We start from the raw sequence: 16,406 nt of genomic DNA, 5'->3' as shown, positions 1-16,406 counted from the left end.
CATCATCAAAATCCGAGACTGAGGTAAGGAGAGACTGGAGGAAAGAGAAACTTGCCTTTAGCTTCAGGGGTTAAGGGGTGACTTCATGTTCCTACAGCATTTCATTCATATCTAAGTCAAGTGTTGCTAATATCCAGTGTGGATGACAGGCAGTTGGACTTCGTGAATTTCTGGTTTCTAATGATGCATTTGAGTTTTATTTTTTACAGCTGTCCTTGTCTTAATCCTTTCCATTTTTTTTTCTCCCTGGGGTTCAATGGTTTCTAGTTACCTATCAGCATTTTATACAGCCTGTCAACCTCCAGGTAGCACATGGCTTCTGATAGTTGTGGTGTGTGGGTCACCACTAGTTCTCTGGAAGGACAAGAGCCCGCCTGAACCACACAGCAAACTCCCTTGTATGAATGGAGCACACTGAGCAGGTTCTGGGCGCATGCTAGAAATTGAACCAAATACCTTTTGCAAACAGCAGCTCAATGAGGTTTCCTGCCATGAGGCAAAATGCTTGGAAAGTTACTCTGCGCTGGCATCACTGGGTTTGGGGTCAGCGTGCTGAAACCGGGACTCATTATGTTCCTACCATGCCAACTTGGTGCAATTAGCCTAACACGATAATTTCCCGAAGCCATATGTTGATCTTTAGGGGAGTGAAGGCTTCATCTGCCTGATGGCTCTGAGCTCTGACTGGCATGTCCCAGCTTCCAGCACATTTCTGTAAATCAAGATAACACAAATGGCAATCAGAGATGAGGTGGGACTGCCAGCCTGGAGAGGGGCAGGCAACCTGGAGCAGGGCTACGGACTTGTTGACTGTTCTAAGTGGGTGAGTTTTCTCTTTTTTCAAAGAAGGTTTCAGAGAAAGGTCAAGGGAGCACCACTGTGTACAAAGCTGTCTCTCCCTCCACCCTCCCCTCCCCACTAAGCAAAATCAATGGAAGGACCTAGAACAGAGTAAGTTATGTTCCAGGGCTGCATGGCCTGTATTCCCATTGGAGACCCATCAATGTGAACTAGCCCTGTTGGGAGCTCTCTTCAGCTGCCCCTGTTAATCAATACCTCTGTTCATTATATGTCTCTGATGAATATGGGTAATGATTGGGTGCCTGAGAGTCAGGTGACTAAAAATAACTGCGCTGTTCAGAGGATCAATAGATTCTCAGCCCCCCTGCCACCCCCGCCCAGTATTACTTGAGGCAATTCGATATTCTCTGCCACCCCTCTTGAGCCCCCAACCCATGCTATCCTCTCTGGTCTTCATTGATAGATCGGCTCCGTCCTCAGAGCAGCTTTATTAAATTAGTAGCACTTAATCTGCTGTCCTGTCATCAATGACACGGGGCAGACTAGCAGATGGCAAGTCTTTCAGTGGCTCAGGAGAGCTAAGGGCTGTAGCCCAGGCAGTGCGGATTAGCCTTGTGTTGAGAGCTGAATTCATGGGTGCCTCTTCACTAAACAGGAGGATTTCCATCGTTTGACGAAACTTAAGAATATATTTTTTTAAGAAGGAGCTCTTTGAGGGAGGATTCTTGCCAATTACAGACGTGTTATGACAGATGAAAAGATCATAATTATGCTTGGATTCCCCGTAGGGGTGCGTTAACATATCCATGACATTTAATAACCACATGCCTGAACCAAGGTTGATTTCCCCCAATTGTTTTATTTTTCATTTCTTTGTTCTTACCCCTAGTCTGTGGGTGCTCAGAGGAGATTGGGATGGGGGGAGGAGTGTCAAGCCTTGGTGGCTGGCACCTTAGTTACCTTGGGAGGGACCCTCAGTCAGTGGTACCTGAAGCTGGCTGGACAGTTCTTTACTGTGGGTCTGATGACAGCCAGCAGATACAAGCAGCCCTGTTTAGCTCCTTGCTGCCAGAGACCTGGGGCCAAGGGGGCTGCTAGATTGAGTCTGGGTAGCTGCTGGTTTCTCTGGGTCAGAGGAAATGGGAGAAGGGGGTGCCACAAGATGGGAGACTTAAGATATGTGTGGCTCCAGGGATGGAGACTAGGAAATACTAAATGGAAAGGGAGACTCTAGGAAAAGTTACCGTCTGGGTTAGCCTACTGTTAAGCTAGAATTGGTTTACGAGGTGGGGGTGATATTAAACAATCGCGGAGTCAGAAGCAGCCTGTATGCTTCCTCCCACTGGCCTCAAGCAGTGTGGCAAGAGATGTGGCCGATGATGACCTCTCTCCATCTGCTAGTTTTATTTCTAGATGATAAAAGCCCAACCTGCAGAAAACCATTGTCAAGAGAATATAAACTAAAACACAGACATCTAGTTTGAAAAACTATATAGTTATCATCCTGTTAGCTGCTGTCCACAAATTTCCCAAGGTCAGGGTGGAAACTATTTACAGAAGGCCAAGGTGCAAAGATACTTAAGGTCTTCCTTTCCTTAAAAGATCTTGGGCCAAGGCTTCTGGGAAAGGAAATTCTGGAGACACTGGAAAAACATCCCCAAAGGGATAGCTTTAGTGATGAAAGAGACGGTGTTTGCTGGGCTCCATTGGAACTGACTGACTAGGATCTCTGGGGCTCTGACTCAGCTTGGCTATCTGAGCATAAGATGAATTTGATCTTCCTAAGAAGTGTGTTCAGTAATAGCATGATTCAGTCCAAAAAGGAGACCAAGTTATCTAACACAGGAGCTTAAATAAGGGTGAATCACAATGTAAGCTAAAGTGTGTCTTGGTGTATTTCATAGTGGTCTCTTGGAGTTGGTTGAGGTTTCTTCAAATCAAGGAGGTAAGAAGAGATCAGTGACTGATAAATCTTTAATATAAAAATTGTACAAGAATTTTGATACAAATTACAAGAGGTATTTGGACAAAATATGAATAAAATTCCATTTACATCCCCAAACCCTTATGCATTTTATGCAAAAAGACATACTGTAGACAGTTACAGTACAGAAAGTACAACAAAGGAAACGGCAAATAAAAGCTTTTAATTCCCTTAAACTACTAAGAAAAAACAATAACAAAACAAAGACAAAACCCTTGTTCAAGGTACATACAGTATTTATGAAGCTACCGACGTCACAATGATCAGATCAGGGTGATGTAAGCTGTGCCCGTCCCTGGGTGCTGACCCCTTTCGTAGTGCAGACTTTGGTTCTGTGACAGGCTGGGCAGAAGAGGCTGGTTTGATGCAGAGGAGGACAGAAACAACAAAAAGCACAGCCCCCTCCCCCCACAACAAACTCCAGGGGAGGGGGTGGGGAAGAGGACCTATCTTAGGGAACATTCCTTTTCCTTAAGATGATTTCAGTTCCCTTTGGCCAATTTTGCTGTCAAATAGGACGGTTGTGTCCTGTGTTTTTGTTAGCAAGACACACCATTGGGTTTGGGGTGAGTAAGAAAGTTATGCGTTCTCTCAACCAGGTGAGGGGATCTTGCTAGTTCTAAAAGGCTTAGTCAATGAAGAGCATTTGAGATCTGAGAGCTTGCTTTCCTGAAGTATTGACTCACCTCCACCTTTGAGGAAAGGCCCAGGGAGGCCTCAGACTCACATCTTCTCCTGGTTTCTCCACCTCCCTCACCCCTCTGACCTCCGGGTACCCATGTTTAGCTCTCCTGCCCTGTTCATACTGGCACTGGTAGGAAAATGGTGGAGACTTTTCTGCAGGGCAGCAGAACCAAAGTTTGCTCAGGAAAGGGAGAGCACCATATATTATAAATCTTAGTCATATCAGGTTAATATATAATACTAGAACACCTCATTCACTTAATTCACGTTATGTAAACCCCAGACAGGGTGGAACACACAAATGTTTCCAGAGCGATCAAAATCCAGATGAAGGAGGGAGTGTTCTACCTTCTTGCTTCAGAAAAGATTTTCTTTGAAGAGGGGTGGGTGAGATCAGAAGAAGAAGAAAGGGCAGTAGTGGAAAGATAATGGAGAAGTCAGGGGAGATTAAGATGGGCAACGAGAGGAGTGGATCTGTACAAAGACACGCAAAAACACTCCACATTGAGTACTAGATGAAAACAGTCAACTTGGTTTATACATCTCAAGTGAGCCTGTTAGCTGAGCACGTTGTCTGGGAATCAAGAGCATCATGCCACATGAATCACTGTCGTCTTGGCCACGGCACTGATTCACAGGCAGGCCAGGGTGCTCTGTCTCCTGGAGTGGGAAGGGCGGGTCACGCGGCTCCTGCGGAAACAGGGCCAGGTCAGCTCACCTTGGGGTAGGTCTACCAAGAGGGCTGGTCTTTTCTCCCCTTGTTGTGGAAAACGCTTCCAGGGCCAGAGGAGTGGAGCTGTCTGACCCAGATAGGCCCCTTCAGCCCTGGGGCCGCCTCTCAGTCCTGCACTTTGTAACAGCAGTGGGCAGAGCCGGTTGGTACTGGATTGATGTGCCTTCTTGTGCATTATTTCAGCATCGCGTTTGGCAACAGGAAGCCTTATAAAGTCTTGGTATAGCTCTTGCATACTTTAAGAAATATAGTTTTATACTATTTCTTTCCATTTTTGTTAAAATACCTTTTTCCATTCTTCCTTTCCTTCAAAGAATCTTAGAAAAAGGAAGTTAAAAATATGCTAAAACAATTAAAACTGTCCTTAAGCATCCCTGTTAAGTGCAGGGGGTGGGGGTACAGTTAATATTGAATAATGTGTGCAATTTTGGCAACTGAATTTTTAATTAAGATTCTCTTAAGATGTTTGCTAAATGATTGTAACATATACATACTGGGAGAACTTAAAAAAACATCAACTGCTTTTTCCCTGACTGCAAGAATCGTTACTCAAAGTGCTTTTCTGCCCAGTCCGCACATTGCTTAGTACAATTATTTTAGCACGGGTTTGTCTACGTAGATCTTTGTCTCTCTCTTAATCTGCCACTTTTCTCTTTCCAAAAGTTTGCGTCAAAGATGACACCTCCATGTGTCTTATTTTTTGACATAGATTTAAAATGTGACTGTTTAAAGTCAGTGGGGGTGAGGGGGTGGGATCAACAGCATGTATCAGACCCGCTGCAGGAGGGTTTAGAAAGAAGCAGGGTGTCCCCTAATTCCCCAAGGAAGAGGCACACTGAGATCTTATACTTCATTTAGCCACTAACTAGCCACCGTTATGATCCTTTAAGTAGTTCAGTATACAAAAATAGCAGCCAATACTTATATATATGTTATTTGGGCTCAAGATGTTTGGGAAGATCACATTTTCACATGATTTTTCTTTGCACCTTTTGTCCCCTCGTACTTGATTTTGTAAAGCTCATGTGCTTATAATTACCCAAATTCTCCCAAAGTGGAGAATATACTTTCTACATATAGGGTAGTCCCTGTTTTAGTGATTAAACTCAAAGTCCCTGTGCCTTATTATTTTTTTTTCAGATTGTCAGTCCAATTAAAGGTAAATCTGTCTTGTTACACTATGGATTTGGAGGTTGTCACAGCAAGAAACCTGTGTACATCTAGACTACTGGTTGGAGGCCAAAGCTAAAATTTTTTTTTTTCAAACCACCATGCACAACCAATTTGTTTACAGCACGTGCACTTTTTGAAGGAGAGGAAAAACATCTTAGTTCTTTATTTACAGAACATGGGGCAATCTAATCCCACTTTTGCCACTGACTTGTAGAAAATTTGTTCTAATTATGGGGCCATACCCAATACTCCCAAAATACACGGGCTTAGAATTGCAATACTTAAGTTTCCAAAGACCCAGAGGATGCTGTCAAAGCCAGAATCTCTCTACTGACCCTTTATTTAAGAAGTAGTCTTGTTACTGTGCATTTAATAGCTGGAGAGGGCACCGCAAGGCAGCCGTGGGCTTACCAGAGATAGTTTAGTGGGTGTGTGTACGTGCTCGTATGCTGGGAGGAGGTGAAGGGAGGGAGGGAGAGACTGTGGATGTGTGCGCATCGGGGAACTCAGTGGGAAAGCCTAGCCCTTGTACTCAATTTCCCCTTCACAAGGGATAAACAGGCAATTACGCATCCTTTTATATTTGATGGCCAAGTGCTGAACTGGAAAGCACACTATTAGTTTGTGTCCCTTCAGGGCCAGGGCAATAAGTAGCCAGGAGAGCTGGGGCTGAAGCAGACAGGGTGTTGTCTGCTGTTAGTGTGACAGTCTTGTCAGCAGCGTTCACATTACTGGAAGGTAATAAAGTGACAAGTAAGTTATTAGAAAGATATGAGGTGAAATTGAACTGAAGCTTCTCGCTGCTCAGCCTGGCTTTTTCCGTTTCCTCTTTTGTAATGGTCCACTATTTGTTACAAACTGAGCCTTGTCTTGATACTCTATATAGAAAAGATTTTTTTTTTTTGCTTGCAGTAAAGGTCAAGTGAATTTACAACAACACTTCAGAGGAGAAGAATAAAGATAGTTTTATGACAACTATAGTATGTTACTTCAAAAAAATATATAGCATTATAATGAACAATAATGCTGATCCAATTCAGTGTACTTGTAAAAATGTTTAGTTTTTTTTTTTCTTTAAACCCCCTGTGATCAGGCATTTGGATTTTTCGACAAATGCCAAAAAGATAGCTGTTGATGTCCAGTTATTGCCGAATGACCATAAACCTCATCTTGTGCAAGATGTGGGAAGAATAAGGATGATGGGAGGATCCAGGAGAGGATGGGTGTCTGGGCAACAGTGATGTTACATTAACCCACCAGTCAGTTGTACAGCTGGGTTTACACAACACTAATGGAAAAGTACCGTGTACAGTGAGCAAGTCCTGACTAGAGGGAAGGGAAATGCCTTTGGGACAGAGCAGATGTGGCCTGATGCTAACATGAGGAAAGCTACCTACCACACATGGTTTGGCCTGGAGGGAAAACGTGAAAGCAGCAAAGTTGCTTTTATGTCTGTAGGAAGGTGAATGAGCTCACATTTTGATCAAGAGATCTTTGCAGCCAAAGAGCAGCACAACCGCGGCTATGTGGGCAAGCCACAGTCACGATGGAGGAAGAACAGACCTACACTGGCAATCATGCCTTTCCACTCAGCACAACTAGGGCTTGGTCTGACCACCAGCCTTTTCTAGGATCTGGTAGACCCAATGGATCTTTTAGTTCCCTAAGGGACTTGAGCATCACTTCCACTCCAAAAGTAAGAAAAAAAGAACACCCCACCCCCACCCCGCCACTAAGTGCCTGACCTGGCTGGGACTTGAGCTACTCCAGGCAGCACTCTTGCTTTCCTCCTCCCTTCTCAGACTAGGATTCAGTGAGGCACCTGGTCATGGGGTGCTCTGGGATGCACTGCATGGATCCGCTCCCACCCACTGCTAGGCTGAGTTGCACCGGACGTTCCTCGACTGCCTCCTTTCAGCGTGTTCACCATTTTCTTTTCTAGTTATCTTCAAACCAGGACAGGTACGAGTCCTCTACTTAACACCCCTCACTTCACTGTAAAAAACTGGGATTCCCTCCCATCTCTGTGGCACCCGTCTCTGAATGCCCTCCATACTTATTTCAACCCCTCCCATTAGAAACACAGAATGAGAACGAGAAGCAAACTCCTCTAAATATTCCAAGTCTGGGTGAAATGTAAGTGATTTTCCTAAACCTCAAAATTTGTCATAATTTTTTGCAAAGCTCAAGAGAAGGAGCGTGTCCATAAGATCAAAGAAAGTATCTTCTGGCTGATTTGTTTCATATGACAGTAGATGTAGCGTGTCTTATGACAGTTGACACTTATTTACTTAGTCGATCTAGCCCAACACTAAAGACCAAGTGCAAGTTAGGACTGCTCAGGTCAACGGCTGGCAGTTAGCAGCATGTCCATCTCTATCTGGTTACTGGCTTCTTTCTGTTTTAATTCCCAAGGGCCTCTGTTCTCATTTGCTTGGCACACATGAGGGGTGTGTAAAGAGGAAAAGGAACAAAAGGTCACTTTTTATTTGGTGGGAACCTAGTGCATGGTTTCCCCTGAGTAAAATGAGGAGAATGCCTCTGCAACAGTCCCTTCTTGATATATTCAAAGCTTGCCTTTTTTAAAAAATAGCAATATATATATATAATATATGTATATATTATATATACACACACACACTAACAGGCTATTAACCAGTTATGTGCCTTTCTCCTCCTACTGGAAGGGCCTGGGAATTCATGACCAAAGAAATTACACTATAAGGACAGTGGTGCCATTGTGCTAAAAACAATTTCAAAAGAGATATTTGCCAGCTTTAAAAGGCATCAGCCTGGACTAAGATCTGAGATGCACTGACTTATTTCTATACAATTAATAGCAGAACGAAGAATGTCATGCTTTTTATCACACTTTAAACACCAAATTATTTATTATCTCTTGTTATTCTTGCTCCGGGTCATCCCCTTCCACAACACACAGACAATCCTTAAAGGAGACTAAGCCTTTCTGATCCTTACAAACATATAGCTTAAAATGATCAAAACAGAACATTTCAATACCACCTAGCAAACATGCATGTTAATAATACTGCCCAGTTTTGTGCCTGTGACAGAATGCTGGTTAAAATGAATCAAATGGGGGAAAAAGGTTGCTTGGATGAAACGCTGCATCCTATTCCTTTTTCAGCTGCCCTAGCATGGATGCAGCTGGACAGAGCCTGTGTCACAACAGAACACTCCTATGAAAAAAGAAATGAGTATGAATGGACAGAGAGGAAGGGCTCAGTGGTTAAAATGGTGATCACATCATCCTTCCCATTTGCAGATAAGCCTTGGGGTCACCATCTTAACTAGATTTAGAGTTAAGTCAAAACACTGCACTCAGGCACACACCCAAGAGCAAGCAACACTCTGGGACTAGAAGAAATGTACGTTTTCATGATTCTACATCTTATGGACCACTTCTGTCCACTCCCCCTGTCCCTTTAAGCAATTAGGCTTTAAACTGGAAAATATTATACACCCACTTAAAAGGCCACCATAACATGTGGGCACTTGAGGCACAAAACTAGTAGCAAAGAGAGGAGAGACTTAAAAAGGGCAGGTTGTCCAGGACTCATGGTCATTTCTCCAACAAAAGGCAGGTGAACACATTCATGCTTCTGAGCAATGGAAATTCTGCTAGAGAATCTTGTTACTTCTGGGCTTATTCTAACTGGCTATCCACATCAGCCTGGTTTGTGGTGAGTAACAAACACTTGTTCTAAGCCTGGTTCCTTTGTTGTGACCTGCTGGCAGCTATGTAATTCACTCATTAGGGCTCTTTGACCTTTCAGTTGACATTAAACAGACTAAGCACTGATTTTGTACAAGCTGAGTTCTAATATCTCAACTGAGTGTAATTGTTAAAAATCGCTGAAAATGTGTTATTTCATAAAAGTGTCATTTGGTCTATGTACACTTGTAAAGCTAGCGTTTCTATAATCTTTTGCTGGGATACCAACAAAATATTTTTCCACCCTTCTGGAATCAAACCATTTGGTTAATGGGGCAATAGCGCAACACAGAGAAGGCTAAGAGGACCAAAATGTTTGCAAACAAATTTTCATTATTCTAGTTCAATCTTCCACAAACATACTGTACAGAGTCTTATATGGTATAAAACAAAGGAAAACATCTCTGTCTATTCAGTTTAACAACACTGAAATAAAGCAATTAAGACTTTGGGGAATTCAAAGGTACAAGAAAAACAAAAACGGTTAGCACTAATTCCTCAGCTTTTTTACCGTAAACATTTGTCATTAAAACATAGTGTTTGATATAGTTTCTTTTGTACTGCAAATACTTTTGGTCTCTCCTCACTGTAGAACAAATGAAAAATTAAATGAACCCCATAGCATCCTCTGAAGGAGATGAAAAGATAAAGCTGCTAGACACATCTAGCTTATCTTAAGATTCCATTGTTTCTGAAATTTTCACACAAAAATACTGAAGCCTCAACTAATGATGCTTATTTTTGGAAACAATAAATACTGAGGTACAATAAATCCTACAGAATAATAACGAGAGAAACATATTAACAGTTTCCTTTGGCAAATTTAACGGAAGTGAATGCTGATGTGAACCTAGAAAAAAATAATTACTAAATATATGAAAAATGGAAATGCCATTAAAAAGTTAAGACAAAGGGAGTACTTCTAACTTTTAGACTGATGAAAGAAATGTTTGAGGCCCTTAAATGCAGAAAAGAAATACATTCTCTTTAAATTATTGTGTCCTGTTCGACAAAATAAGCCTTGTTTATCTTTTTCCCCCTCCACTTAAAAAAAAAAAAAAGACAACAAAACACTGTCTGCAATGCACACCCTAATGGTTTTGGCTGCAGATTGAATCTGAGTAAATATCATCATTTAGTCAGTATGTTGTGGTAGCTGAGGCTGCCGATGTGGTTAACCAGCTCAGGCAACATGTGTAAACATCGGAAACAAAATAAAACAAAACAAAAAAGGTTTGGAGAATCCTCTCCCTGTTCTTTCTCACTCTCGATTGCTTGGTTTCAGGCTTGCTTTCATTTCTCTCTGACAAATCGCGTGGGGAAACACAAAACACTAAACGGTGAGAGATCCTATTTTAAACCCCCTTCTGGCTGCTCAGAAAGGAGTATTGCTTAGTTCAAGTTCAGCACATGTTTGCAAAGCTTCCAAGTACTGCTGCCTCTACCATTAAACGTCTTTTGATTTTGTCTATCAAACCAGCCTGAATCATAGTACTACTGCAGTACTTGTGACAAATTACACAGCCACATAACAGACCCACTCAGTTCAGACTTTTCCTTCTTTTTAATGGAGAAGGGTCAGGTCCTTGCGCATGAGCATTCAGCTCTTTCACTGTATTCAGCTTTGCTCCATAGTGAGTAATCTGGGCTTTTGTATCCTGAAATATTATCCTGCCTCTAAAGAATAAATGCCTTGGCTGTTTCACACGCATCACTTTGTTTTCCTTTTATGTAACTTAACATATAAGCAAGAAGGATACAATGTTGATTGTAATAACATTCGGCACTTGAAAGCATCACCAAGTGTTTTTTTTTAAAGCGGTTTTCTGGTGGCCGACAAATTGGCCTGTGGTTATGTTGAGTGACTAATTGTATTTTCTTTTCTGGAAACTTGTGCAAAGTTGGCAGTTTTGTGTTAACACTAATACTTTTGTTTGGCATTTGTGCCCTATACTGACCAGACCATTTTTATACAAGTGAATTTTTTAAAAAAGACACTTACTTGAAGTATGGCAATAGTTTAAGGATAAAAAAGAAGCATGGATATTACACATCCCCTTGTAGTGTATGAAAAAAAGTGCATGACTGGATTTATGTACTAGTACAGGACATTTTAAAAAATCAGATCTGTGCTGTAAGGCATGCCAGCACCTCTTTATCACTATATCTAGCAGGTAGTAAAAACAAGACCATGTTTTTTTTTCCTTAAAAAATGTGCATTAATGCTAACATAAATGAATAGAGCTAGCCAGCAAACTATTTTTTTCCTGTATATCTAACAGCTGGATGTAACTGTAAAAATTAAACAAAAGAGTTAAACAACCATCAATACAATTGTTTTACATCATTGGCCTCTGAAGGCTAAATATTTACAGGTGAATCTGCCATGCTCTAAATGAAGATTCTCTCAAAACCTTAAAGTTCACAAAAGACAACTATAAGAAGTTCCTTTTTTGTGTTTCCCCCCCCTTTATCTCTTTGCAGGCAACAGTCATAGGTACAACAAATCGTCTCTTTGGAGAGGACCAAAAATTGTTATTCTGTCAAAGTTTGGGCTAGTTGCACGCTTTTATGTGTGTGCGCGTGTGTATTTAAAGGGTACTTTGTTTCACCTCTAAATTAAAGATCTGACTTCTTTCTCAAAACTATAAAGGAAAAGGACAAAAAATTTCAAAAGCACCTAGTGTTTATCTTCTTATAATCTAAAGAAAAGGTGTGTGTGTGTGTGTGTGTGTGTAGACACAGGTATACGTGTGTGTACACACACACACACACACACACACCTCCTCCCCCAAGTACACAAGCACACACTGACTATGGCAGTTCAGATACATAGGCCGTCTGGTGAGAGCTGGCATTTGTAGTGTCCGTTCTGAGGCTAATCTACTGCAGTGAAGGGAATGTTTTTGTGGAGGTTAGGGTTCTGACTGTGCCGATTCCGGCTTCGCACAGAGGAAAACATCATATTGCAACCGGGGACTTTGCACTTGTGCATCTCTCGCAGATGCACGGTTTTGTAGTGCACCCTCAGCGTCCCCTTGTTGCTGTACATCTTGTGGCAAATGTTACACATGATCCCACCAGTGCTCCCGGACAAGCTGTTGAACATCAGAGACCCTGAAACGTCAGCCCCGAGGCCGCCAGGGAGGGTGGGGGCCTCAGCCTTGTGCGCCGACTCCCCACTGTCACTCGCCCCGTCAATGTCGTCCAGGAGAATCCCCTCATCGCTGCCGGCATCGGATTCTCTGGAGGAATGGATGCTGCTGCTGGACTGGAGGCTGGAGGTGGTGCTCAGGTCCAGGACCATGTAGTCCTCCGCCATGCCCCTCCCATACCCGTTCAGGTGGGAGTCTTCCGTCCCCGCGGGAGAGGAGGCGTCTTCCCTGATGTCGAGCCCCAGGGGGTGCTGGGCACCATAGATCTTCATCAAAAATTCATCCCGGAGGTCCTTGCTAAGGGAGGGCTGTGATGAGTCCAGGCCCATGTCATCGAGTTCTTTGGTCAACAGTTTACGATGCAGATTTATGTTGGCACTGTGTCTAGGAAAACAAGAGGGAAGGGGGGGCGGGTAGGTGTACAGGGAGTGGAGAGGGCGAGAAAAAAGAGAGCATTTTAAAATTGATTCAGTTTCCGCCAGGCATCACCTAAGCGGATTCATTGCTAATGACATTATTGTAAAAAGCAAGCATTTTCCTACATCCTCAGGATTAGGGAGTAAGTGGCAGTGGGGAGTGCAATAAGGGGAGCTCTTCATTAACATAATTTTTATAAGAGTGAAAGTCCTCAATGGAAGGACGAAAGCAAACCCATGCACCTTTTTCTGAATGATTGTTCTGTTCCTTTCACTCTGTAGCAGCATCAGCTGCAGAGAATCTCACAGGAGAGATTTGAAAAAATATACTCAATATGATAAACAAATGGAAACTTTCTGCTTGTCCAAATAATTTGAATTTACCTACAAACAGAAGGAAACCCCCTTTTTTCTACAGCAAACACTTTAGAGGTATGAAAAGGATTCCTTTAAAAAAAAAAAGTAAATAGTTTAGATAATTTAGAATTCACTTGACAAAATAATAACTTGTTCCCCCTCATCTTCCTCATCTTATTTAAGAAAATAATTTAGCTTAAAAGGTTAGCAGTTTATTTAATAAAAATAGGGTTACACACTATCTTTAATATAAATCCCCTTTTTAAGAATGATTTGGGAGATCAGCTAAATCTAATAGTAAAATACATTTATCTTCAGAAGCTGCTATATTTCAGAGTTAAAAATAATATTTCAAGTAATACCAAGTTGTAAACTTTAATCTTAAAAAAAGGTGAAAATTAGCTTAATAAATAAAATCCACCCCCCCATTAAAAAAAAATCACACCCAACAGAAAAAAAAAGGGACCAAAAAAGAAAAAAAACCCACACACAATAAATATAAAAACAAAATTTCAAGCACAATAATAACACATGGTCCCTCCATTTTAATAATTGGAATCCATACTTCTTAGGCAAGCAAAACTTACACTGTACTCACTGAGTGCTTTGCTTGTGTATATATATATATATATGAAGAAAAAAAACCCCAAGATTTGTTCCAGAGCATCCATAGGGATGTCATGATTTACAAAGCCTGATAGGTTATTATCTATCTGAAAACACTGACTTAGTATTTACATCCCCCATTTATTTTTAAAGTGCCCTTGGGCATATACCTCTCTCCACCTGCAAAGGCTTATGTTTGACAAGTGTCTAAATTGAAGGCTACCCTTCCAAAAAGCAAACCAATAAATAAATACAGATGCATAAAAGCTTCTCAATAATGGTGGAAGCTCTACATCTTGGAGAAGTTAATTGTGATAATAGAAATGACCCAGAATGGCCTGGATCAAGTTTGACAGACCTGCTGATTATAATTAAAAAGTATGGAAAATCCAAAATGAGTCACACCATTCAGTGACGAGCGTGGCTAATATTTCTTAGAGATGGTTGAGAGGTATGTGCCTCAGAGACAAGAAAGGTGGGAAACACGTTCCACCTTTCCACACAAGACAATATATAGCACTCTGGGTTTGAAGGGGCAGAGGGGCGGCGGCCCCCTCTGCACTGCACTTAGAACGGCTGAGCTTACCTTGTGATAATAAGATCAGCTTTCTAATCTTTTGCTAAATCGATCACAAAAGAAAGCAAGAATGAGAGACAGAGAGAGAAAAAGAGAGAGAAGGAGAGAGAGAGAAAACAAATTCACATTCTAGACATCTGGTTTGGAAAAAAAAACTTAAACAGTAACATAGGGATTTAAAATGTTCTGATCAAAAAATCATTTTCTGTCATAAGCGATCATTTCATATGCTGTCTTGATGATTTTCAGATCAGCCGCATCATCCAAAAGTCATAAATTAAGATAAACCAAATTCACAGCATCATCGTCATCCATAAATGAGTTCTATACAGATGCATGCAGTGTTGCAGATATGTGAATGATAAACAGAAGTGGTCCCCAGGGTCCCTGCTCTGACAGTCGCGCCCCGTCTCCTTGGTGTCAGATGGCAGATGATTCCAAATGCAGGTTGTTAAGCAGAGTGCAGGAAATGCCTACTGAGAAATCTTTCCCCTTGACATGTGGGTATGACACCACCAGAGTTATTACAGGAATGTGGAAATAGAGTTACAGTATGTACCATTACTCCATTGATAAAACAACCTGCCAACCATAAGCAGCTCGCAAAATCCTACCCCTCTGTGTATTATTTTTAACACCCTTCCCTCCCTTTCTTAATTTCACAAACACACATTTTGCGATGACTTTAATCTAGAACTCTGTTGCTTCTCACACATCTGCAGTTACTGCTTCCTAGATTCACTGCTGAGAAAACAGCAGCCAGACATACAGCAGTCACATCAAGACACACTGAATAAGGAAGAATAAATTAACATTGACAAAAGGACACACTGATCCCCAGATGGACACATCTTCCCTGAGATGACTTGTGAAATTACACATCTCCACTGTTGTGTTACCAGGAAGAGATGTTTCTCTTCATGTCTCACTTACAGCAATAGAAATCCGTAATCTAATTAGATGAGGTACCAGCCCTCAATATCTGTCAACCAAATGATGTGCAGAAATGTGTAGGCCAGCTCCGGCACTCGGTTCAACAGTGTCCCTTTTCCGCTGTCAGCAGTACTGTTGGCCTCTGCTAATATAATTACACTGACTTTTATTCAATTAAGTGCCATCCTTGCCTTTAAAAAAAAAGCTACTTTATCAATTGATTCAGGTGTAATGCAATAATAAAGATGAACTCATGGCAGTGCATTAGCTCTGCTGTTCATAACTTCAGTACATGGGTTCATTCGTGGTAGTCGATTTCCATTATGCAACCACAGTTCAAGAGGATTGATTCTTTTATGTTCATTTCTTAATCTATTTCATTTTTGTGTAATAATCTTCCTAAATACCATATGCAAAATACTAGAAGTAGGGATAGGAAGAACGTGCGGTGGAAAGCTTACTGGTTCCCTCTCATGATGGTGGGCTTGGAGCTATTCTAACTTAACTCCCAGTATTACTGGAGTGGAAAGAGGCAAAGCAAGAGGAGGGAGAGGAGACAGACTCTTGAGAGAGTCCTGATGCTGCACCTCAGGAGGTTAGCTTTGCCTCTACAGGGTGGACAAAATGCAGCGCTTGATGTTAACAGACTTGGACCCAGTCAATCCAAACCATGAGCTGCCACAAAACACTACCGAGGAGAAGAGACGGAGTCCAGGAGTTAACAGCAGCTTACAAGTTTACACGGACCAGCAAAACCTAGACAGGTGTAAAGGCAGATGAAGAGACACAGAAAGAAGTCACCAGGAGACTCTCAGGTATCCAAGACAGAGGATTCCAAAAAGTGGAAGAAGACCAGAGAGTGTGCTGGAAATGGGAGGACCCCCCGCAGAGGAAGCAGGGGCAACTGTCTGCAGTAAGGAGCAGGAGGGCTCCAGAAAGGAACAGATGTGGAGTTCTCCAGAGATGAGTTTTTCTAGAAAATGAACCTAATGTTCTGAAAAGAGGAAAAAATAACCATGAACTAAAACTGTATGAGAACTTACTATATAAGAATGTCAGCAGTACAAAAGCTGTTTCTATTTGCATTGATGGGGTATTAGGTAGGTAATACCAATATGAGGAGGCAGCTTCCTCTTAGAAAAAAAAGACAGATGAAAACAGAAGGTAAGTTGATAAGTAGAGGGAGGAAGGATCTGATCTTACTGGGGATCTCGTCAAGACAGTAGGCCAAAACGTAGTTCCATGATGGTC

At 41.8% G+C, this 16,406-nt stretch overlaps 1 protein-coding gene across 1 annotated transcript in view; it reads right to left on the bottom strand.

Moving 5' to 3' along the window:
• Positions 1 to 11,989: 11,989 nt before the first annotated feature.
• BNC2 (basonuclin zinc finger protein 2) overlaps positions 11,990 to 16,406 on the bottom strand; it is a 326,012-nt gene continuing 321,595 nt past the window's right edge. The window contains 1 exon segment of the mRNA XM_068973578.1: positions 11,990 to 12,650. Within this exon segment, the coding sequence (XP_068829679.1) occupies positions 11,990 to 12,650 (661 nt within the window).

This window comes from Capricornis sumatraensis, chromosome 6 (assembly GCF_032405125.1).
Source record: "Capricornis sumatraensis isolate serow.1 chromosome 6, serow.2, whole genome shotgun sequence".
In the NCBI taxonomy this organism is placed as follows: Eukaryota; Metazoa; Chordata; class Mammalia; order Artiodactyla; family Bovidae; genus Capricornis; species Capricornis sumatraensis.
The sequence above is the reverse complement of the archived record's forward strand: the minus strand, read 5'-3'. Positions and strand labels throughout refer to the sequence as shown.